The sequence below is a fragment of the Lytechinus pictus genome, chromosome 10 (genome assembly GCF_037042905.1).
Source record: "Lytechinus pictus isolate F3 Inbred chromosome 10, Lp3.0, whole genome shotgun sequence".
In the NCBI taxonomy this organism is placed as follows: Eukaryota; Metazoa; Echinodermata; class Echinoidea; order Temnopleuroida; family Toxopneustidae; genus Lytechinus; species Lytechinus pictus.
The window spans coordinates 33862080-33888055 of NC_087254.1; the positions used below are offsets into that span (position 1 = coordinate 33862080).

The following is a 25976-nucleotide window of genomic DNA, read 5'->3' on the forward strand; positions in this document are numbered from 1 at the left end:
CTTAAAGATCATAAAAATTTCCATCATAAATACACAAATAGGGCCTACCTACAATAAAAAAAGACAGGAAAACTGACCAACTCTGAAATATGAAATATTTTATTCACTTTCAAATTGTTATCATATTTACCAAATGTGTGTTTACTGTTTAGTGAGGGAAAAGTTGTACTGAATAGTAATAAAAGGCTCTATCATATTTTGTCAGTTTTTTAGAAAATTAGTAATTTGAGATTATGAGAAAAATTGATACTTTGAGCATGCAATTTTTTGCCCTTTATCATCATCCTATTCAACTTTCCTATGAAAGGATGTTGCTAAGTTCTAAGAGTATGACATTATTTTTTGATGATGGGTAAATTCAAGCATTCATTCATACAATCTTTGAGGAAGCTGCTTTTGAGGATTATTGCAGCAAGCACAACAGCTCTTTGTGATTATATTAAACTATGATATCGTCATCACTGAGGTATAGCGTAATCCTAAAAGGAGATGATGAGCTGGATGAGATTTGATTTTAAACAATACAGCTAGAATTTGCATGTTTTGGCAACTGTAATCGTGTTTCATGTTTTGTAATTATCTACATGTAGGTGAATCTAGAAGCAAATGTGGTGCCTTAACCTGGAAGTAATTGGACAACTGACCATGTGACCTCGTCCATATCACCTGTCATGTGAAAAGCGTCAGAGGATCCCCAAGTCCAAGAAAATACCAACCAACCAAAGTAGTTTGGAGGAAAGGTGTAACAGTGGTTGGAGGGAAACATATCCCGGACCAGAAAAGAACTTTGATACAGGCAGGGAAATACTGAAGCGTGTACCCCTCGGGCTATTTGGAGGTAGCCCCGATTCTGGGGCAAGTTGTCACCGGACCTGCTGGTCACCATAGATCCCTCTGAAGTCAATGTTCCCCTGTCTGGTGTATCGGACATAGATCATTACACCAAGATGGGGCAAACTCCCTGGTCAGCGGTCATCAACCTTAGTAACAGCATCATAGGGGTCAGTGTTCTGGCCATGCCCTGGTGTTTCAAAGAGGTCAGTATCTTTGGTCTTTTTTAATAAAATGTCACCTGTTTTTACATGTACAGTCTATTTGGTGAACTTGTGGAGAACTAGGTGCAATATTCCATGTTTCTGTAAACCTTATGATCTGTAAATATTTACTTCACAAGATGACACTGAAGGAAGAATTTCAGTTTGTTTTGAGAGGCAAACATGAACATTTAAGAGCTCTCTTTCCTGATATGTTTCTACAATGTTTTATTGGTGGGACATTGTTATATTATTATCACTGCTTATTAATCACTGGTAAATTTATGTAGATTTATAGGTTCTGTTTATAGGCAAGGCTCGACATTAGCGGTGGCCCGGGGCCACCAGAAATTCACCTCGGGCAACCATTATTGAAAAAATGTTAAGTCTTGGTGGCCCGAATCGGGCAACCAATAGTTTTTAAAGTAGCACAATTTTTCTCCCGATTTTGCACGCATTTATCAACTTTCTACAACTCAAATTGCAAGCCAGTCGTCATGCGCCTTTTTTGTTGATCTACACACAAATACACACACACAAATTTTGCATAGTCATGACAGTACTACCGCTACAGCATACAGTAGCTGTTATCCAGCCGGCCGTGCCGGCAGGCTGGAATGAGCTAGCTTTGCATGAAGCCATGCGCAGCTAGCTGTGCGCTGGCAGCCTATTCAGACTCAGGGAGCTGCGATATGAAATCTTCCACAGAACTCTGAAAATTTAAGTCAAAGCCACATTTTACACCAATGAAATGCCCTTCTACAGTTCATATTACTAAAAATCTGGTGTACCCTGATGATTTGCAAGCATTAAAAAGAGGAATTATGACCTCTCTTTTGACTCAAAAAGACCGATTTCCAAATGAATTAATACACATAAAAACCCATAGGTGAGTACATCACAGTCCCATGTGTGCATTTGTATGTATGTTGATACTTTGTTTCTTTCGGAGCTGTGTCTTTTCTAGCCAAAAATAAACAGTTTCTTTCTTTCTTGTTTATAAATGACTTCTTAAACCACTGTTGAGAAAGTTTATACTTTGGGAAGGTATTTTATTGATATGAAATGTGAATTTTTCCAACATTTTGGCAAATATAGGGAATGATTTTTCTCACACTTTTTTTTCTTTTTGTTTCACTTTTTTTTCCAGATATAACTTTTGCCTTTTTTTTTTTGTTTCATTTTTTTTATACCCCTTCCCATTGAATATGCCTGATTAAAGAATATGTTTCTACTAAAAAAAATAATACAAACTAAAGGATATAAAGATAGAAATGCGCCATTCCCAAAAGATAAGTGAAAATTATTTGCTTGGCTTTTAATTATATTTCAGTCGGAATAGACTTTAAAAAATATTTGTAATGGCTTCTTAATTTTCCCCCTTTCCCCATTTTTATATTAATTTTGTTTTATTCATTTTTCTTTCATTTACTTTTGTTTCTTTAGTCTAAATCTATTTTCTTTTTTCTTTTAATTTTTTTCCTGTTCTTTGTTTTTTCTTCATTTTCTTTCTTTTGTTTTATTTCACTTTTCTTTTATTATTTTTGTTTTCTTTTTGTAATATACTTTTTGAAAATTATTTTGGTTTGTTTCCCCCTATTATGCATTGTTCTAATTTTGCAGCATATATTTCTGTGATTTTCTCCTGCTATAATATGCTGCAAAAGAGAAAAAAAATGAACTGGATTTTGGGGCCTGCATAATCTAGGTTTTAGGATTCAAAGAGGAAGAAAGGAAAAATCATTGTTTTGTACACTATCTGAGTTTGTTATGCACTGTTTATTTAGTTTACCATTTTGAGTCTGTGTCTATAGGGAGATTAAAAAAAAAAGTCCACACAATTCATTTATTCTCTTTCAATCATTACATATTTACAATGATAGAACAATTTCTATTTTACCACAAATCAATTAGCAAATTAAAAAACAGCAAACAAGGTTTACACACAAGATGTACAAAGTGAAAGTAACTTAGTGGTAGTGGCTGCAGAATTAATATTTCAGAATGTTTAATGTTTTTCTTTATATTTTCCGGGCCACCAAACTTCAATATCGGGCCACCAAAAAAAACTATTTGAAGGTTTTGGTGGCCCGAACGGGCCACCACCAAAAAAAGGTAATGTGGAGCCTTGTTATAGGATAATAGTTTGTGTATCAGATACTCAATTTTTTAAACCAAGTTTACAGTACATTCGTCTTTTAATAAAAACTTGTAAATGATTATGTCATACTCACTTGTGTGATATATTTTGTGGAATTTTATGATCTATAAATTGACTTTAAAAGAATAATGGTTTATGGGCAGACTTTATTCAAAAGAGACCTTGAATGTTGATTATTTTTTCATGACAAGACCAAATTTTAATGAGGCACGTTGCTTTATTTGAGCAAAAATTTGAAAATTAAACAGGGCACAATAAGCATAGAGTGCAGTGGAGATGGGCAGGCATTGATGCCAATCAGTAAGGCATCAAAGGCTATGGCATTGGTGGCATTTAGATGAATTTAACCCAGGATTGGCAATTTTTTTCTTTAAAAAAAAAAATCAGATTTATTTGATTTAAATCAGATTTTATTCATTTAAATCACATTTTTCTTATTCTTAACAAATTAAACAAATTTTTTTGAAACCAAGCGCAAACACCAAAAATATAATCTTTTACTCTGACATAAAATTTTAAAATCATACATTTCACTATTAAACTCAATCTGAGCTTTCTATTTCATAATTAAATCAAGTCAATTAGCGTCATGAAGATGTTGACAATTTCTGCTGTGTTTGCGTCTTCTGATGTAGAGAGCTCCTACTAACTGGTTTAATCCAAGTTGATTAACTATCGTGGTACAGCTAATGCTGCTTGTTGGTGTTTTGTTTCTATTCAAAGCTCTTAACATGAAATGATCATCAATTAGTTTATTTAAAAGAATTCCATGACTCTGAGACTCACATTCTCTAGAGAGAAACAGTTTTGATTTTCAAGCAAAGGACTGAAGATCATATTTATGTTAAAGAAAACTGCATTTAGTTTTTGTTTGTCTAAAACTCCTTTGTTCTTTGAGCCATAGTTGGAACTCTTTGAATGTTTCAAAGCATTGACTTGCGAAGCTCTGACCGATTGGGAAAAAGTTGCAAGTTGATTTGAATGATTTCTTTTACAATAAACCTGAATAGTAGTATTTGGCAGTTCTCAGCATTTTTGCTAAGAATGAGAAAAACGGGTTCTATAGCTACAAACAAATAGAATGTTAAACTATGGGTTATCAGGACAATGCAGATTTTATGTATTATTGCACTTTAAACACATTCACTGAGAAATGTAAAAAAATAAATGCTCACTTTTGGCATAGGGCACTAAATGTTTATGTTATACATGTACCTCTGTCACATTTGCTCTACGGCAACCGTACGGCAAGTCGAAAACAGCCTTTTTATTCATTTTTATTAAATATTTTATACCTATATGTAGCTGGTACATAAAATATAGAGCAAATGTGACCAAGGTATTACCAAGTAGTGCTGCAAGTCAGGCGGCATGTTCGGGTTCTGTTCGGTTCGGCAGGCTTCGGCAAATTTTTTCCGAACTTTGGTTCGGTTCGGGGTTCGGCAATAAATGCGCAATTAAATTATCAACATATAAAACTAAGGATTGCCAACCCTCGAACAAGCTATCTTATGAAATAGTCTGTCGTATATTTATAATAAATTTTGTTTCTAAAAAGAATGGTTATAAAAATTGCTGCATAACTTTCTTTTATTTATTTCAATCTTGAAACCAAAAATAAGAGTCATTTCTACTTTCATTTTTAAATTGAATAAAAAAAAAAATAAAATAATAATATTGATAACGAGAGAATGAGGACAGAAACAGAATTACAAAGAACAGAATATTTTTTGTTCATTGATTATTCCATGTAGATATGATCATGATCGATTACAATGCCATTGCAAACGCAGCTTCTCCGATTGGAAAGTGTTGATCGGGAATGTCGGAACAGTAGACAAACAACCTCCACTCAACTGTTATTATACTGGTAAAATTCACATTCCAAAGAATATGAAATCTTTTAGAAAGTCCCTATTTTCTGAAAAGTGGTTAAATCTGGTCAATCAATTACTTTAAAAATATGAAATATCAGTCCATTCTTGGTCCCGAAAGATCGACACTCGAGTGACTTCAAACATATTTCCAACACGAAAATGAGTACATGGGACTGTACTGTGTATTTTAGTGTTATGAAATCACTCGGCGTTGATTGTCAGAACCAAGACGGAACTGAAAATTTATCATTTCATTTTCAGTAAATGACCAGATTAAACCACTTTTTAGAAAATATTGACAATGGAAAAACATTTCAAATTCGGAATATGAATTTTACCAGCGTAATAGGAACTGAGAGCAGGTTGTTTGGACTTCCTGTTTCAACTTTCCTTATCAACCATTTCCGGTACACGATCAGGGAACATGCGTTGATTTGATTTGCTTTGAATTTTTATCTTTTCTGTTTTTTCTAACCTCAGTCCTTCATCTCTTATTTATTTCTTTAATATTGATATGTATATTTCAGAAGGTGAAATATACATATTTTACCATTACTTTGTCAGTCACAAGGAATGAATTTATGTAATTTTTTTATATTATTAAATACAAAACAATTACATGGACGCCCGATCACAATCATGATCGATTACACTTTTACGTAATTCAACTACACTTTTTAACCGAGTTTAGCTTAAAATGTCCCCACATTTTATGAGAAAAATAAATAAATTAATGGTAATAAAAAAATTGAGACTGATAAAAATTCAATCAAAGACGAGACCGAAGCTGTCATACTTTGTCATTTAGGAGGAATGAATTTATGTCTGGTCCTTTTTCTTAATTAAATAGAAAACAATTAGGTCCGATTACGATCACGATCGATTACGGCAATACGTAATTCAACCACACTTTTATACCGAGTTTAGCTTCAAATGTCCCCTCATTTAATGAAGAAAAAATATATTCATGTTAATAAAATATTCTTAAGTTGATAACAATTCAATCAAAGACAAGATGTGAGCTTAAATGGTGGATTTAAAAAATATTTTGTGTGGAATTCTTATTGTGCACAATCACTAACCAATATTTTTTTTTCATTTTATATTTAAATATATGTAGTCCCCACTATTCTTCATATTACGTAGTGAATGATTGTGCCGAATTTTTTTTTTTACCGAACCACCGAACCAGGCCCTTGTGTTCGGTTCGGTCCGGTTCGGAAATGCCAAGTTCAGCGAACTTCCGTTCGGTTCGGCAGTTCGGCTACAGCACTATTACCAAGAGCATGCATACATTGTTTCCCCATGGATTACTGAACCTTTCTCAGTGTACCGGATGAATGAAGCATAATCGTGTACAGAAAGTCTGAACAGGCCTTGGTACAAACCCATCCTGGCAAAAATCTCTGATGGAATTCAGCCTTATAAGTTCAGGGTTTCTTTTTAAAATTCCTCTTTTTAGATTTTTACATATTTTTCGTTCCAAAGTGCCATTGCTATAGATAGATAGGAACAAATTATTGATGTTGGAGAGCAATATGTTGTAGTTCTTGTGAATGATCAGAATAGAAGTTCTAACTGCTAATAACCCTTTTATACTTACTCTCATATTTTCATTAAAAAAACTGTCCTTTAAAAACCCTTTTCGATTTTGACATAAAGAAACTAGAACTTTGTTAACGATCAACAAAGAAAAATTTTACAGCTCGATAATTTTGTAAGTCCACTTAGAAAAGTGGAGTAGGGGTCTACATGTACATATAAGTGTTAATCGCTATAGGCCCCATGTTCATCTTTGGTTTTGCAAGATGAACCTGATTTTATTGACTTGATTTCAATTAACATGAAGGATTTATTCATGTTTTGATGATATAAGGTTGATAAAATCTTTCTTTTGAGTTAGAAAATAAAACTGCCACAAAAAATTGTCAATCATTTGTACATGTTTCAATGGAAGTGAATTAAATCAATGTTTAAAAAAAACATAGTGATTTAGATCAACATGATTAAATGCACCAACCCTGATTTAAGCCTTAATGTAATTACCCCAAAAGTGTTTTTTAAACTAATCTAGTAATGTCATTACTTGTCAATACTCTGTAACTGATTGTCTTGGTTTTTATTCTTTATTTCACAGTGTGGGGTGGTTCTTGCCATATCTCTGCTTATTATTACTGGTATCGTCAACAAGTTCAGTTGCAATCTGCTTCTGAGATCAAGTAAAGCTACCAGGAAAACTTCTTATGAAACCGTTGGTAAGTACACCGTAGCTTTATAGTACCAGGACCTTTCTCCTTTTCTTTTGATCTTATCTGGTTACTCTCAAGAGTAGGCCTGTTTGATCAGTATCATTTTAAGGGAACTTCATGCACTGACATATTTTTCATTATGTAATAGGTTTTGCTCTTAAATAATAAAAGGACAAAAATATCACTTATTTTGCAATGGCAGATAATAAAGCTGTTTAATATCAGAATTTTCATTCACATGCCATAACGGGAAATTAAATGTGAAAGCATGCAAATATGCCCAAAGTTCTGTCATGTAATTTGATTAAGTCTCTAGGTTTTAGATGAATTAATTAATTTTATTAAGCCACAACAAAGCTGAAATAAACATAATTAAAATACACCCATGTACAGTATCCTCTATCTGAGCTGAAGGAATGGTCATGTGACTTTGCTTGGTATCTTGGTAACAAGCATGCATATTCAGTATTCAATTACTTTTGACTGAGTGATAAAGCAAATATTTGGAAAGTAACATGTGGTATTCAACAGTTTAAGTCAAGTGTAAATTGATCCTGAACCAGTTTGCAAATTATTTGATTAATCCCACATACTTTAATTGATCAAAGAGTATAATCATTCATGTGCATCTTTTAATAGCCAACAAAATTAAACCAACTTGCTCATACTCATAGGTAGCTTGTTTGCAGGTTATAGCTTCGTTGACTGTGCATACATGTCTTTAAGTTCTAGTAATATCTGATGAATATATCAGGACATTTTTAATTTCATTTGCCCCTTTTCTATTTGAATGTTTGTTTTTGGTGTGGTTCCTTATAATATATATTATATTCTTTAAAAAAGGTGTTTTTACAAAATATAGCATATGATAAACAAATCATTTATTGATATAGTTTTTTACTTGTTGAAAAGAGTGAACATTGTGAAAAAGCTGGAGATAAGACTTCTAAAAGTGAAATGAATATAATACATATGTTGCATACACATCAATTTACACAGCCTTAACTATAAATATTTCCCTGTCTTCTATGATGTTGATTTAATAATGAATTTAATTATTCATAGTTTAACACAAACAGGTACATTAATTATTAATTACAATGCTTCATTTTACAATTTACAGCTCACCATACTTTGGGTGGCATGGGAAAACTTTCTGTAGAAGTTAGGTAAGTAGAACTGAATATTTTGTTTGTGGTTGAAGTTTATAGATTTTTTTTTAAATTGTTGAATGTGAAAATATGTGCTTTCATATTCAATGATCATCTACTTCAACCACCTTGTGGTGGTTATTTGTTATGATAGTTGATGCATGTATTCAATTAATTTTCTTGTTTTACCATTAAGAAATAAGACTGTTATTGTAATATTTGGAATGTATCTTTTCATGCTTCAATATGAAAAAAAAAACTATTTTCTATCTGATTTCAGATCAACTGGCTTTATTTTACAAGATGCATAAGTATTTCAAATGTAATTTGAAATAGGCCTATAGAAATATAAATTTATAATGCCATGGTCTACTAAAGTTTATTAGAACAAAAATGCACAGGGACTGAATGACTTTCAATTTACTTAATAATATTAATATATTTTATTTAGGTCCCAGTTATTTCTATGTAGTTTAAGTAGGGTAATTTCAATAGACAATAATTTTTTTTACCCGTTCATGTAATTCTATTCATTTTCTTTCCAGTGTAATCTTATTATTGATGTGTACATGCATAGCTTTCTTTGTTATAATCGGTGATCTGGGCCCATCGTTGGTGTCTAAATTTGCAGGTATTGAGGTAGGTCACCCCTTTCGACGTGTACATTATGTTTCTAAGTATTACAGTTGTCCCTAATTGTATAGGCAATTACAGATTGCTCCTGAGTCGCTTGAATTTATAACTGAAAAATCATTCTGCTCAATTTCAATTACAAGAAATGTTTTGTTTACATTATCCCGTGGCCATGAGTTAACTTCTGTCAGCATCTGGATTTTTATTTATTCAGTTTAAGTCTTTATTCAATATTTCTTTGAAACAATGTACAAAAATGTAAATGATATTAAAATGCCATGATACATAAACAAAAGAAAGAATTAGGAGGAGTTTGTTGTAAGCTTCTATAATGTAGATGTTGCTTCTTTGAATAATGTTTGATAGATGCAGTAATATTCCTCTGTCTTTATTTCTTCTTCAACCTTTGTTCCAGAACACCTCAAACCTTAGAACATTTATTCTGCTTGGAACAGCCGTCTTCATCATCTTGCCTTTAGCTCAGAAGCGGAATGTTGAGAGTCTGAGTGCTCTTAGTACGATATCCATCTCCTTTTATTTCTTCTTTGCCACGAGTGTGAGTACATCATTTGATTTTAACATTAATACTCATAGGCTTGCCTTCAGGGGGAAAGTGAAAGGTCTTTTAATCATAAATCCTTGATAAGCGAGTTTTCAACTTATTTCATTTGTTCAAGGGAACATCTTAAGCCCCATTTCATAAAAGTTGGAACCTTTGCCATCTAATAGTAACTTTCATGTTTTTCTTGATTTTGTTTTGATTTTGAAACTTGTTATTATAGTAGTTACCATTGGATGACAAAGTTATGATAATGGTATTTTTCATGTAATGGGATCCTGTTGTTATGATATAGAATCTAGATATTGAAACCTTTCTCTCTCTGAATTTTTCATTGCAGGTATTTGTTGACTGTATTCCTAGGTTAATTTCATTGGAGTGGGTGAATAATGTAGCTTTTTGGAGACCAGCAGGCGTTCTAAAAGGAATGTCCATCTTCGCCTTGTCTATGTGTTGTCAACCGTAAGTAATCTCATCATTTCACCGTTAAATATTTTTGTTATTTTGTTGTATTTTCAATTGGTTAAACATAAAGTCTTTTACATCAGATACTTCAGTTTTTTGCGAATGAAACCATTTCTTTTTGTGGTCATTGCAATATACATGTATTTCAAATTTACAATATTAACAAAATGAATATAAAAAGTAAGTCATGAAAAGTGGTGGGAGAGGAGAAAGCAATTGCCATGAGAGTGAGATGACTTTTTCATCCCCGTTAAGTCGAGAAACCATAAAAGAATATCTAGACCCCAATTTCGATATTCAGGCCTTTATTTTTTGATTTAGAAGAGAATTTTAATTTCATGCTTAAAGGAGCATCATCAATGGAATCATACAATTTTTCGAAAAAAAAATTAGCATTGCAATTTTTTTGGTTATGTCATGGATAACTTGCATGCCAATTTTGGGCACGATCGTGCGGTTGACGCAGTGATCATGAGCAGTGTTGAAATTACTTTTTATTTTTAGGGAGCCATTTTGAAATAAAAATGAGAGCCATTTTTCATTTTACCAGAGCCATTTTCAGTTTTCGAGAGCCATTTTTTTTCTTCATGATTCAGCGCATGGTTTCGCATCGCAGTTTCTCCTGCTTGTTTACAAATTCATTTAATGTTAAACATTGTTTATTTAATTGCTATTTATTTTTTCTTCATTGTTATTGATTGTTAAAATATTATTTAATTTATTGTTGTTCATTTACATGTAGGTCTAATGTTTATTGTTTGTATTTTGTATATCAAATTAACTGGACGTTCTAACTTATACAATATTGTCCATCAAATTGAATAGGATGAAGTTTATAAAATTTGAACAGAATTTGTATTCAGAGGAATCCTTTTCATAATTACTTTTTTGATAAAAGCTCACTTGAAAATTATTTTATGAAATATTGAATGCATCACAGCCTGACAGCTAACGTCAACATATCAACTATTTCTCAAGCTAAGCTACGCTATGCCTACGCCAACACAGCTATCAGTCAATCATTACCGCAACACACAGCTCACACTCAATCATCATCGCAACACAGGCGGGTATGAAACTGCATTAGCGCCAATACATGTATACACTCGGGCACTGACTGTTACTCACCAAAAATCCCCACTGAAAATCCTAATTTCGGTCTTAAAAAATTGCGGGATCTGCGCCATATTTCCATAGCACCAAGTGGCTAAGTTCAGATTTGAGAAGTGGAGTCGCCGAAAATTACTCTACAATAAGATAAACTGTGATTTTCTTCAGAGTTCACAATCTTATTTTCTTGCAAATTTAGGATGGTATCTTCCAAATTAATCCAATAAAAAAAGATTTTTTTTACTATCAAAGTAATGGCGAGACCTGGCGCCGGTGCCGCACAGCGTTTGGAAAAATAGTATCAAGAGTCTGAAACTCGATACGCATTTTTCTGAAGCCCCGCGCCCGTTGATTCTATTATATGCAGTCGTAAATGGGAGACTGGACAGGCGCGGACGGGAGCGATTTTCATGTTGGGAGTCGCTCGGTAAGCAGTTTTAGGCAGTTGCGAGAGCGATTCCAAAACACAAGAGGGCGGAATCACTCATCGCTCCCGTGTATTTTCAATCCTGATCATGAGGTTGGCCAGGGGGGGGGGGCATCCCTGGCTTGATAAACTCCCTAATAACCTGGCCTAGTCCCTTACCTTGAAATATTCTTCTTCTTTTTTTCTTTCCTTGTCATAGAACATTATTTCCTATTTATAATTCTCTCCAAGAGAGAACCCCAAAGATGATGGAAGATGTAGTATCCAAGGGAGTCAACCTGGTTGCATTTGTCTACATGGTGGTATGTTACGTAACAAGGTGGCTTTTATTTTAGAATAGGGAGTTTTTTTTGCAACTGCAAGCGGGTTAGATTCATGAACACAGTAAATGTGTTAGATATGCCTGTCAATTGACAATGAACAGCTGGGAGGTCTTTGTTGAAAATTGGTCAACCAGAACAGCAGTTTCGTCCAAAGTTTCAGAGCTGACAAAAAAAATGAAAGTATTTTGTTTGTCCAGAATCAAAGACTGAACTGCTGTTTCGATTCACCAATTTTTGACAAAGACTGCTTGGTTGTGTTTTCTCATGAAGGGCACCTGACAATGCATTTTCTATGTTCTTGAATCTTTGGTTAGTTGTTGAAGTGAGAACTCCCTATTATCGATGAATTGAAAATCATTTTGTTCTGCTTTGGGTCTTATTTTCTTTTTTTATTATGTAGGATAGGAGCATTTTTGAATTACTTGTGAATAAGATATTCTCTGTTGAAAGTTAATACCTCAGGTTTTAGGGTTGGTATACACGTACTTATTAAAGCAGTGTTTATACTCTTTGCTTCTGTTCTTTTCTTTAGTATTATGTTGACCTAACTAGATTTTGTGGTTGGGAGTTCAACGTTTAAAGATCACAGAGTTATACATAACATATCCTTTCTTTGGTAGACATGTGTATTTAACCCTAAGAAGACTGGGGGGGGCTGATTCAGCCCCCCCTCGACATTTTTCACGATAAATCCACCGCTCGAATTTTTTGACCGCGTTGCTCGCTGACTTTTTACTTTCAAGTCTCGCGCAACTTTTGAGACCAAAATTGTGACCCCCGTGTACACGGTTCCAAAATTACGCAACATTTTGTAAGTGCATGCAGACCCAAAATTACTCAAAAACGTGAATTTGTGTACAAATCCAATACAAACAGTGTTTTTAGCAAAAATTCATAAAATGTATAATTATTTTTCCTTTTACTGCTTAAAATCAATTAATTTTATGTTGTTTATGGTCAAAATAAAGTCCCCGACAATTTCCATTGAAAAAACAATAAAAAACAAGAAGTCGAAAAACAAAGAAATACATAAGAAATTTAGAAAACGATAGAATACATAAGAAAATAAATGTGATGTTGAAATTTTGAAAAATAAATTTGATCAGATGCCTATCTAGAGTATGTGAAACAAAAATTAGCATTGTAGGAGCATTATTTTATTAATTAGAGCAAACTTATGATTTTACGCATAAATTAGCATGATTAATGAGCAATGAGATTTTTCTCAGGATTTTATTTTATAGTTTTGTAGATAATGCCATGGGTAACGCGCGTGCCAATTTTCTTCGCGATCGACGGCCGAGATCATAAGGGGCGGCTGAATCAGCCCCCCCCCCCCCGTCTTCTTAGGCGTCGAAATAGCCCAGTCTATTTAGGGTTAATAATAAACCATTTGAGGATTCAACTTCTTACTTTGCCCATGTAAGCGTATGGGAGCAAACATGGTCTGATTATTATTATCATTATTGTGGGAGGGTGGTCAAAGGTCATAGAAGTTATTATGTTGCATATTTAATGAATGAATGTAGGAATGATGGTTCAATTAGATTATCAATGTTTCTGAAGATGTCAGGTGTTAATATTCGTTCAGAGCTGGCAATGGCAGAGGCATAAATTTCATGCATGTAGTCAAGAATCAATAGTTTATAGTATACAGATGATTGTTTTTCATGGTATATGTGAAGGAATGTTATGTAAAGTAAACATGAATTTAAGTAAAAATTAATTTTTTATTATTATTATAAATCAAAAGGATATTTTTATTTGTTTGTTATTCCACAGATTGGTTTCTTTGGGTACATCACCTACTATACGGAAGGTATCAAAGGTGACATTCTTCTAAACCAACCCCCTTCATTGGTATCTGATGGGTTAAAGCTCTGCTTTGCCCTCTCTGTAGCACTCAGCTTTCCTTTGTGTGTGTTTCCATGTCGGGCAAGCCTCTTTTCACTGATCTCCCCAAATGTGAGTATCGCTGACATACTGATATTAATAAGATAATAGTATAAGTGTATAAGTAGGAGTAACAGTTGTAGTAGTTGTCGTAGCAGCAGCAGCACATGGAGCAATAGAGGGGCAGCAATTATATTGATGATTTTGATTAGTGATAATTGTAATAATAGTGCCTGTAATAATGATGATGCTGATAATGATTAAGATGATGATCTTGGTGATGATGATGATTGTAATGATGAAGGTGATGATGGTGGTGGTGATGATGGTGATGGTGATGGTGTTGATGATGATGATGATGATGAAGGTGATGATGGTGATTAAGGTGATGATGGTGATGATGAGGATGATGATGATGATGATACTAATGATGATAATGAAGGTGATGATGATAATGATAATGATGAAATTGGTGGTTGTGGTGATGATAATGATATAGAATGATATTTATTTTTATCTCTCCTCTTACTGTTGAGCAGGCAGATTGTAACCCCATCACCGGTATGACTTACATTCCTCCTACCATGTTCAGAATCATCACAGTCGTCATCTTAGCCATCACACTTACCATCGCCATCCTTATACCAAATGGTAAGCTATTCAGCCAAACTTGTATTTGACTACCTGTCTAGAGGGAAAACATCAACTTAAGATTATAAAAAATTCAAACGATTTAGTTGATGTTAACTTGGTCAACACCATGATAGTCTTCATGAGGGACCACACTGATGCCAATATTTAATTCTTCCTGTAAACTATCATGGTGTTCACTGAGCGTAACATCATAAAACGGTCTCTCAGAGTTAAGAAATAAGTGAATATTCTTCACTTTCTTGATATTTTTCAGCTAAATCAAAACAAGTTTCAAGAAATTATGAAAAATAGATTGCCATTTCATAAACATGTAAAATGTGAAATTTCATTAACTTTTGGCGAAGGTTTGTGAAGGTTTTTTTTTAAAAACCATCTCCGGTTGACCCTAAACACCTGCTTCTTAATAGTGTCTTAACGTTTTTCAAAATAAACATAATGACTCCGGCCGATATTTTGTAAGAGATTATGTTTAAAAAAACTCTTCTTAACATTGACATACAAGATTCAAGATTCTTGTATTGGTCATTGTACGTATACAAAGAAATTTGATTTCCAATGGCTTTAACAATAAGTATACACAAAGATGAAAAGTACAATACATCATAACAATATTGAAATGATAATATAATGAATTGGAATTTATTGAAAAGCATCTTTGGTGTTTGTAAACCTCTTCCATATCAGATCATGAGGGAGCTCTGTTAAGCGAAGTCATCCAGTCATTAGGGCTGTACCTAAATCTCAAGATTGAAGTTTTTCCCCTTTTTTCCTCTCCTCTTCTAGTTGAGGTTGTATTGAGTTTGACAGGATCCACCATGGGTTCGTTGGCTTGTTTTATATTACCAGCTCTCATCTACCAGCATACAGTAGGTGTACCAACAAGATTCATGCCAAAGGTACACTTGTTTTCTTTTTATTTATTTTTTAATTCTTGGGCACTTCAGAAGTTTAATTTAATATACAATATCAATATCAGTACATAAAATTACATAACGGTAGAATATTATCTTTTATTCAATTTATGCAACATTTTGTAGCATTCCTCCTCGTGTATCAATTGGCGGCCGGGGAAGGGGATAGCAAACTTAATCACTGTAACCTGATGGTCCCTCCGCCCAACCAACCGATGCACTGGGAGTACTAATAAAGATATAGCATGAAGAAACTTGCTTTTTCTAAAAAATATATATATTTTAGCATCATCTGTATTAAAAGCAACTCAATAATGACACGTTGTTACAGGGTTACAAATACATGTAGGTTTCTTGTAAAAAAAAGTGCTTTTCAAGGGGCCAACTACATGTAGATATTTTACTATCATATTAATATCTTCTCTTGAAAATTTTGATTACTGAAAAAGATATGAATTCATTTTTGTGGTTTAACATTTAGGATTTGGTCTTTAGGTAGGATATTATCAAAGACACCGATCTTCGATCTTCGACACCGAAACTAGATCATCAATTCAATTTCATTCAGTATTTTCATATCCACTGTACTACTTGTAAAAACTATGATTTTCCATTTCAAAAAATGGTTTTCTGGAATTCTATTTCAAACTGTATCTAAAAAATTAAGAAGGAAAGGGTTTTGTCATATAAAGTTTTCTCAGCAGAAACATGAATTCCATTTTGCAAAGGTAAATTCAATGAATCTCACATGAAAAGTTAAATACCAAACGAGAGATTTTCTTTTGATCTACCTGTAATCAGAAAATCATTATCCCTGTACTTGTGCACCACGGAATGGCCAGCTGGGCTAACGTCAGGGCGATAATGACACAAGCATCTTGAGCACTTAACGAGCGGATACATGCACTCTCTGGCCAGAATCTTACAACGTTGGTTTAAATTGTACTATGAAATCATGTACTACGCAGATTTTGTGTACATAATTAACTTTAATGCGTACACTTACGAAAAGTCCCAATTATAAATTAACAATTTTGGCAAAGGGTGCTACATTTATAATTGAATGAAGCGTGATAATACAAGAAACGTGCGTTGTCCATGGTTTTCATAATTGAAACGTCATTTGTGAATTGGGGCTTAAGAGTAACATATTGATCATACTTGTATTATTATAAATATTACTATTATTATTAATATTACTATTATTATTAATGGGTATATCTTGTACCACAGGTATTACTCATCATTGGCATCTGTTTCATGCTGTTCAGCACATATGACAACGTCCGCCCCGCCCCACAGGATCCCAACATACCCGCCCCTGTGCCGGTCTTTAATCAACCTGACGACATCCCAATCAATAAGCTTGATGAGGTTCCAATAGAGAAGGTGGCTGAGAAGGCAGGCGATGGCTTGGCCAATGTGGTAGATAAAATAGGATTACAAGGTATGCAAAAGGGTAGAAATTATGATAATGTAGAGTGCATCGATGTCAATTATTATTTGAACATATTTACTAACATACACTCAAATAGAACATATTATTATTTAAAGGACAAGTCCACCCCAATAAAAAAATTATTTGAATAAAAAGAGAAAAATCCAACAAGCATAACACTGAAAATTTCATCGAAATCGGATGAAAAATAGAAAAGTTATGACATTTTAAAGTTTCGATTAATTTCACAAAACAGTTATATGCACATCCTGGTCGGTATGCAAATGAGGAGACTGATGACGTCATCCACTCACTATTTCTTTTGTATTTTATTATATGAAATATTATAATTTTTTCCTCATTGTCAAGTGAAAAAGTGATTAATTCCTCCCTATACATGTGGAATTAGCATTGTTTAATACTATATGGTTCAGTCGAGTTGGTCCCTTTGGTCAAATCTGTAAAAAATGAAATATTGTATAATTCAAACAATAAAAAACAAAAGAAATAGTGAGTGATGGACATAATCGACCGACTCATTTGCATGTCATTGAGTTGTGCATGTCACTGTTTTGTGAAAAATAAGCGAAACTTTGAAATGCCATAACTTTCTTATTTTACATCCGATTTGGATGAAATTTTCAGTGTTATGCTAGTTTGATTTTTCTCTATTTATTGAAATCAACTTAATGCTTGGGTGGACTTGACCTTTAATATGCTGTTGTAGTTCATTTATTTTTCTTTTTAATTATTGTTTGGAAAATAAAATAAATAATGTTCAATATCATAATCTAAACTTTTTTTTTGTGTGTGTAATATGGCATTGTTGACAACTTGCATGATTTTGTTCCCTTTTTTCTGTTCAGGAGATGACATAAATAAAGAGAAGGATAAAGAGTTAAATGTTGCTGATATTATGGCTGTTAAAGATACAGGAGAACAATCAAAAGAAAAAGGTTAGTCCAGGATACAATTTATCAATTTTATTTCACCAAGAATATAGTAAGTCAAGAGACTCTTTAATAAGCATAGGTAGGAGAACTTCAGCAAGCATGACTCGTAGTGGTGATAAAAGTTTATGAATTCACTTTAAACTGATCTAATGTTGATTTTTATTTAAACTACAAATTGTAGATATTCTTGAATGTACCCACAAGAATTTTAAATTGTGTTTGTAGAGCGTATTCTTTTTTTAGTTTCCTTTTGTATAACTTATTATGATGTTATGTTTTTTCTTCCAAAAATGTATTTTTTAAACATTTTTTTAATATGCTTTCATCATTTTCTGTTTTGATAGGAGATGAAGTGAAGAGGCAGGAACCCCCTATTCCTCATGCGCCTATAGAGGGAGCTTTACCAGATACTAAAGACAAGGTATGCAAACATGATCATATTGATTTTTGTTGGTTTGTTACTGGGGTTGCCTTTGAATATAGATAGTTCTCACAAGCAGACATATTGGAGGAACAGCAAGAAAAACCTGTTTATCAAAGTGATAAAACAGATTCTCAATATTTTTATTCCCATTCAGTTTGACTGGAAATCTAATCTTTGAGATTGGAATTCTAATTTTTGTCTCGCCTGCATAGCAGAGCGAGACTAGGCGCCGCTTTTCCGACGGCGGCGGCGGCGACGTCAACATCAAATCTTAACCTAAGGTTAAGTTTTTGAAATGACATCATAACTTAGAAAGTATATGGACCTAGTTCATGAAACTTGGACATTAGGTTAATCAAGTACTACTGAATATCCTGTGCGAGTTTCAGGTCACATGACCATGGTCAATGGTCATTTAAGGTCAATGAACTTTGGCCGTGTTGGGGGTATTTGTTAAATTACCATCCTAACTCTGAAAGTTTATGGATCTAGTTCATAAAACTTGGACATAAGAGTAATCAAGTATCACTGAACATCCCCTGTGAGTTTCAGGTCACATGACCAAGGTCAAAGGTCATTTAGGGTCAATGAACTTTGGCCAAGTTGGGGGTATTTGTTGAATTACCATCATAACTTTGAAAATTTATGGATCTAGTTCATGAAACTTGGACATTAGGTTAATCAAGTACTACTGAATATCCTGTGCGAGTTTCAGGTCACATGACCATGGTCAATGGTCATTTAAGGTCAATGAACTTTGGCCGTGTTGGGGGTATTTGTTAAATTACCATCCTAACTCTGAAAGTTTATGGATCTAGTTCATAAAACTTGGACATAAGAGTAATCAAGTATCACTGAACATCCTGTACGAGCTTCAGGTCACATGACCATGGTCAAAGGTCATTAAAGGTCAATAAACTTCGGCCATGTTGGGGGTATTTGTTGAATTACCATCCTAACTATGAAAGTTTATGGATCTAGTTCATAAAACTTGGGATACAAGAGTAATCAAGTATCACTGAACATCCCCTGTGAGTTTCAGGTCACAAAACCAAGGTCAAAGGTCAGTTAAGGTAAATAAACTTAGGCCATGTTGGGGTAATTGTTGAATTGCCATCAAAGTTTATGGATAGAGTGAATGAAATGTGGACATGGGTGTAGTTGACAAGTCTTAAGTCACCGTTCAAATGTCATTTATGGTCAATGAATGTGGTATTATGTCATTATATGAATGGTGTTTTTGTGAATGATTATTTTATAGTAGTTTTCAAAGTTAGCACTGCTGCTATATTAAATCGCGTAATGCAGGCGAGACTGCCAGAGGCGTTCCACTTGTTAATATTAAAGCATCTGGAGAAAAAATTGAATCGTTTAAAAGATTAATCATGTTTAGGAAAATGCACTCCCATTATGAATGACTGACTGAATGATTAAATGAATGAATCAATGAACAGATGAAAGAATGGAAGAATTGTATTTTTCAGTTCCATTAAACATTACAGAAAGAAAGAGTGAACCTGAATTTTTAAAATGTTGAAACAAATAAAGTTAAGTTCTTCCATAATATCACAAAAAGGGTCACCAGTCTTGTGTAAAACTTCATAACACAAACATCTTTATGAAACGGTCTGTAGGTATTATTTTCCTCACACTGGTCAAGTGGAACACAATGGGGATGAATTTCTTTACTGGAGGAAATGTAATGCTCAGAGTGGGATTTGAACTCTCGACCTACCGATTGAAAGTCAAGAGCCTGAACCACACCACAGGTCCAAGATTTGTGTAATGACTTTGAAAAGGTGGAAAGTGGGTGGGGGGGGGGGGAGAGGGGCATGCCATATTAGCAACTAATTTAGTCTGTAACATACATACAGCTTTACTTCTAATAAGTCTGCTTTACTTTCAGGCGAATGAAGATGTGAAAGAAAAGAATGAAGTTCAGTTGGAGGTTCCTGACAAGAAGGTAGAAAAGGAAGAAGCAGCAGAAGAAGAAGAAGCGGTTCCCAAAGAGAAGCATAAAAAGCACAAAGATGAAGCTGAAGGGGATCGAGACGAACGTGATCTAGGTGAGCCAGGGGTGGGGATTTAAATCACATTGAAATCTCAGATTAAAATCAAGGGGTTTTAGCACTTTTTCAAAGGGCTGATTATTACAATTTATTGCAATGTATTAATCATCTTTTCAATCAATTTATTCGCTTCGTGTTATGGGCCCCTTGGAGGTTCTCACTATGAATCCTACTCATTGGATTCTCCTGCATTATAAATCCGATTTGAAATCTCCCTCATGTTCACTCTCTCCTTCAAGTCCATGTTTGCTTCGGCCATAAATGATCTCTTCAAGCTCATGGGCATGTTGTTTATTTAAAAGGAATATTTGGCTATGCCATAACTATATGTTTTTTCTAAGAAAGATATGATAATGTACTTGTTATTCTCATTGTTTGTGTGTTTATTTTGTATTTTAAGGTGATGCTGATGATGCCAAGAAAGATTCTAAGGATAAAGAGGTAATATAATTGGGGGGCTGTTGCATAAAGCTGTTGGTAAGATAAGAGCAACTTTAAGAACGACTGGTGAACCTTTCTTACGCGATAAACCATCGCCAATGAATAATAATAATAATAATAATAGGCATTTATATAGCGCCATCTATCTAGAAATATTCTATTCCGAGGTGCACAAGAAAAGAAAGAAAGTTTGGATGAGTGTCAAAGTGCCAATAACTAATACTGTTAGAAAAGATAAGACTTCAGTTTAGATTTGAAGGTCTCCAGTGATGGTATCATTCTTAAATATAACGGCAAATTATTCCAGAGAGAAGGTGCTGAGGCAGAGAATATGCTACATATGCTACATGTGTCTTGGGAGTCTTAAGAAGTTGCTGGTGTGATGATCTTAGGCTACAAGCTGGTGTATAAGGCATGACAAGGTCTTGTAGATATGTTGGTGCCAAACCATTTAACACTTTCCAAGTGAGAAGAAGTATTTTAAATTCTTTATGCTTCCGGATTGGCAACCAATGTAACTTTTGGAGAATTGGTGAAATGTGTTCATATTTTGATGAATATACCTTTTACCAAAAGAAAGGATCACCATTCGTTCTTAAAGTCGCTCTTAACTTACGAACAGCTGCATGAGACACCAACATGATCATGAAAGTTCATCTGTGTTAGGAGAGGATATTCAAAATCTCAACTTTTGATCTCAATACACTATAAAAATTACCTCAAAATTTCCAGATATCCATGTCAGTGATGCTAGTTTGGGTCAAATCATTGATAAAAGGCTGTAATGGATACCCCCAACTTTTGAGGTAATATTTCAACAATGTTGATGTTAAATGATATGAATATTTAGAAGTGCTAAAAATAAAAAGTACCACAGTGCGTACAATACATGAATATGTATTAACAGTAAACAATTACGCCTGGCTCACACCTTTACATTTTGGTATTGCGTTCAGCTAGGGAATGCCTGAACGCACACAAATAGCAACACAATGCAATGAAACAAGCAAATAGGAGGTCAATATGCAGAATATTGCAGAGGCCGTTCCTTCTATCTCGGTAGTTTGAACATTTTTCAAACATGCACAAATAAACACAACCAAACGTAACCAAAATTTATACAAGCAAAGACATATCAAAATCATCATCAATGTCGTCATCTCCATTATCATCATCCTCGTCATCATCACTGTCACTGTTTTGTATCCACTTTTCTATTAAAGCATCGTATTGTTTTGTTATATGAAATTCACCACGAAATCCTGGGCCCCGTTGCATAAAAGTATACTATTGTAGTAACTTTGCTATCCAATGGTAACTACCTTGCCAGTCAACCAATCAGAATCAAGGATTTCAGGGAAGTTCAAATTGGATAGCAAAGTTACTATACTAGTAACATTTTATGCAATCAGGCCTTTGTCAAAGCTTTTTCAAACTTCACGCCAAATCATTGTAATGCCTAAGAGACTAATCACTCTTTTATTTCTTTGCCCGCTACAGATTGCTGAAGAGACAGAAGAAAAGTTTAAGGTTCAGGAAGAAAAACAGGAAAAACAAGAGAAAAAACTTGAAGAATTACAGGTATTAACCCTTAAACATGCTAGATAAATCAGAGTTCTATGAAATGTATATAATGTCAATGTTACCATGGTACTTATAGAACTCTATTCACATCTATAAAATACATGTACATGTACATACAGTAATCTCTTCCTCAACATTAATTCAAATAATTGCCCAAGTTTGAGCATTGTTTTCCAACCAAGTGTGCAAACATGTGTAATTTAATATATTCTATTTATAAGTCAAACAGATTTCTATGGTCTCGAAAGATTTGACCTAGATCTCTATTTTCTGTCCTTCTGTTTTTTATCTTAAAGTGCATGGATATTTTGCCATTGTATACTGTATATATGAGACTTTTTTTCATTACTGTTTCGCTATGTGAATTTTTTGAAGTATGCCTAATAATCATACTGAAACGGCTTTCAGTGCATATGTTATCTCTATGGGCCTCCCCACAACTGCAAATGAAAAAGTGTTTATTTTTGTTGGACTTCCAGCGTTGTGACAAAGGAAAACTGGAATGTACATTTTGTACATTTTAAGCTATACTATGGGTCTCCCTGTCAATATCTGGTTAAAAAAATTATGACTTTGATTTATATTTTGACAAATACAGTTGAGCATTAATAAGTCAACCTTCAACTAGTTTAAAAATTCTTTCTCAGATCTGAATATGCAAACATTTGTACTTTACATCTACTTATTTGGATTTTGCCAAAGTTAAGCAGATATTTTTGGTCCCAAGAGATTTGACCTGTTAAGATGCACCTGTATTTCCTGTGGAAGAATTCTGTCATGTAGACAAACTTCAGCTTTTTGATGTGTACCCTAATGACTATCAATGTAAATTAACATGCAATACTAGTTCAAGAATTTTCAGATGATACTTGCTTGTCTTTGTTTTTTTTTAAGGCTCGTCAAGTAATCCAAGAGAGACTGATCGTCAAACAGGCCGAGGAGATCGATCAACTCAAGAAAGAACACGAGCAAGAAAAACAAATTGAGGAAGATGCAGCTGCCCAGTTGGCTGCTCAGCAAGCTATAGGGCAAGTACCACAGCAACCTGTTGTAGGTGGTGTTCAACAACAACAACCTGTGGCAGCTCAGCAAGTACCAGGTGGACAACCAGTGATTGGGCAACCAATAGATGGGCAAGTCGGTGATCAGCAAGCAGCACTCGGACAGCTTGGGGTACAACAACAACAGCAACCCTTGGCAGGGCAAGTTCCTGTACAACCTGTGGTACAAGTGGCCGGACAACTACCAGTGGTGCAACAACCTGCTGGACAATTGCCAATGGCACAGCAAGCAGTCGGTCAGCTTCCAGTCGCACAACAAGCGGCTGGTCAGATTCCAGTTGCACAACAAGCGGCTGGTCAACTACCAGTTGCACAAGGGGCTGGGCAACTACCAGTTTTGCAACAAGCTGCTGGACAACTTCCTGTTGTGCAACAAGTGCCAGGTCAGCTTGCAGGGCAACAACTTCAAGGACAATTCGCACAACAACCACTGGCAGCAGGACAGCAAGGTGTTCAGGTTGGTATGCAACCTGTAGCAAAGATGGTTAGCATGTTTCCGCAAGGTGATGGTGGCATGGGGCAAAACTTGGCAATACAACAACAGGGTGGAGTAGTAGGAGGGCTTCAGCATGCTGGTGTAGAGGGCATTAATCAGGTAGCAGGCATAGAAGGAGTACCACCACAACAGCAGCAACAACAACTGATGCAGGGAGGGGTGGGACTACAAGGTATCCAACTTGATGGTGCTGGCATGCAAGCTGCTGTGGGTGGTGGTGGTGGTGCATTTGGGCAAGCTAACATTTTACAACAAGCAAATGTACCTCAACAGGTTCCTCTTGCTTTACAGCAGCAGCAACAATTCTTACAACAGCCACAACAACAGCAACAACTCCTGCAACAGCCACTACAACAACAACTCCTACAGCAGCCGCCACAACAGCAACAACAGGTATTTATGCAGCAACAACAACCGGTTCTTGTAGATCAACAACAGGTTCCTTTACAGCAACAGCAGGTTCCTCTACAACAGAACCAGCAACCTGCTATGCAGGTCTTGCCCGATGCTGATGATGGTTTGCAGGGTGGTGTTGCTGCCATGGGACAGCAACCCCTACAACAACAGGGTATGGTCCCACCAGGTGATGGTATGGCCAATGCTGGATTTGTGAAGCAGGCCCAGGGTGGGGCCATGGTGGATGGTGGTGTACCGCAACAGCCGCAGCACGTAGAGGTTAGTTGATGCTCCTTGCTAACATTGCTTCCATTGGTTGAACTTTGATTGACCACTAACCAGAGAACCAGTGAACATCACAGACTCTGATCATCTCTTAAAAGAATATATTACTTGCAATAGGTGACATCTGCTCAAAGATAACTTTCTATGCCTTTTGTAATCTCCACTTTGCTTCATCATCATCATGCTTTTTATCTGTCCAGCATTCTTTTCTTTCCTGTTAAGCTGTGATGTTCTTTGTGTGCACTAATCACATTGTGATGCACAATTTATCTCTGAATACGTCATTGACAGGTAGGGTAACTATATTCTAGCCTTTACGTCATTATGTATGGTGCAATTTTAAAAGATGTCGTAGGACTTGCCCTTGATTAGAGAGAAACAGAAAATGTCTTTACACCCATCGTGCAGTAATCTTGCCCAAACTTGATTAATTCTTTAAAGGGATGAAAATATTTATATCTAAATAAATACAGTAAAATTCACAGAGTAAAATGCTGAAAATTTCATCAAAATCGGATAACAAATAACAAAGTTATTGAATTTTTAAGTTTATCAATAGTTTGTGAAAATAGTTATATGCACATCATCATGAATATTAATTAGGTGGGCTGATGATGTCACATCCCTACTTTCCTTTTTCTTATGTTATTACATGAAATAATAAATGTTTCATTTTTTCATTCACGTGTAAATGATGTTTCTCTGTTATAATGAAATAAGTTGCGGCAATAAATAACCTAATGCACTTAATTAGTTGTCAATCCAATTGTTTTAGTTCTTGGTAGAAAATTTTTGAATAATCCTAATTTCATATAATAAAATACTAAAGAACAAGTGGGGATATGACATCATCAGCTCACCTAACGAATATTCATAAAGACATGCCTAGAACTGTTTCACCAGAATAATGCAAATCTTTAAAATTCAATAACTTCGTTATTTGTTATCCGATTTTGATCAGATTTTCAGCATTTTGCGTTGTGAATTTTACTCTATTTATTAGATGAAAATATCTTTAGCCTGGACCATCCCTGTAAGAATACCAACATTCTGGCATTGTTGAGGCATAACGATATCTTGTGGTAAATAACATGGTTTATCTGATGTAGGGCCTGTTGCAGAAAGCGTTGCAGTCAAACACAACTCTAAAAATCAAACGTAACCTGATTTTCATCCAGTGAAACATGTGTATTAGGAATTTGTGATTGATTTTTTGTTGTTGTTGTTGAGTTGAAACACTACTCTTTCTTCAACGGGCTGCTGAACTGTGAAACATTCCTAAAGCTACAAATTTTTTTACATTTTCTGTGCTTTTGTTTAAGACTGGGGCCCCATAACATTGAGCTTAGCGATTGATCGTGGGCGAATTTTGACAATCAATT

At 34.6% G+C, this 25976-nt stretch overlaps 1 protein-coding gene across 4 annotated transcripts in view; it reads left to right on the plus strand.

Moving 5' to 3' along the window:
* Positions 1-25976, plus strand: part of LOC129269523 (putative sodium-coupled neutral amino acid transporter 10) — a 42165-nt gene that overhangs the window by 4043 nt on the left and 12146 nt on the right. For 3 of the 4 annotated variants that reach the window (XM_064105898.1, XM_054907033.2, XM_054907034.2), the window contains exons 2-18: positions 591-1037; positions 7210-7327; positions 8445-8490; positions 9018-9111; positions 9521-9661; positions 10005-10126; positions 11866-11968; positions 13772-13954; positions 14422-14533; positions 15320-15432; positions 16681-16894; positions 17752-17841; positions 18183-18259; positions 20169-20328; positions 20732-20772; positions 22273-22353; positions 23251-24588. In XM_064105898.1, the coding sequence (XP_063961968.1) occupies positions 948-1037; positions 7210-7327; positions 8445-8490; positions 9018-9111; positions 9521-9661; positions 10005-10126; positions 11866-11968; positions 13772-13954; positions 14422-14533; positions 15320-15432; positions 16681-16894; positions 17752-17841; positions 18183-18259; positions 20169-20328; positions 20732-20772; positions 22273-22353; positions 23251-24588 (3123 nt within the window). In that variant the 5' untranslated portion in view covers positions 591-947. The remainder of the gene's footprint in view (positions 1-590; positions 1038-7209; positions 7328-8444; positions 8491-9017; positions 9112-9520; positions 9662-10004; positions 10127-11865; positions 11969-13771; positions 13955-14421; positions 14534-15319; positions 15433-16680; positions 16895-17751; positions 17842-18182; positions 18260-20168; positions 20329-20731; positions 20773-22272; positions 22354-23250; positions 24589-25976) is intronic. The other variant, XM_054907035.2, reaches the window with a different exon arrangement.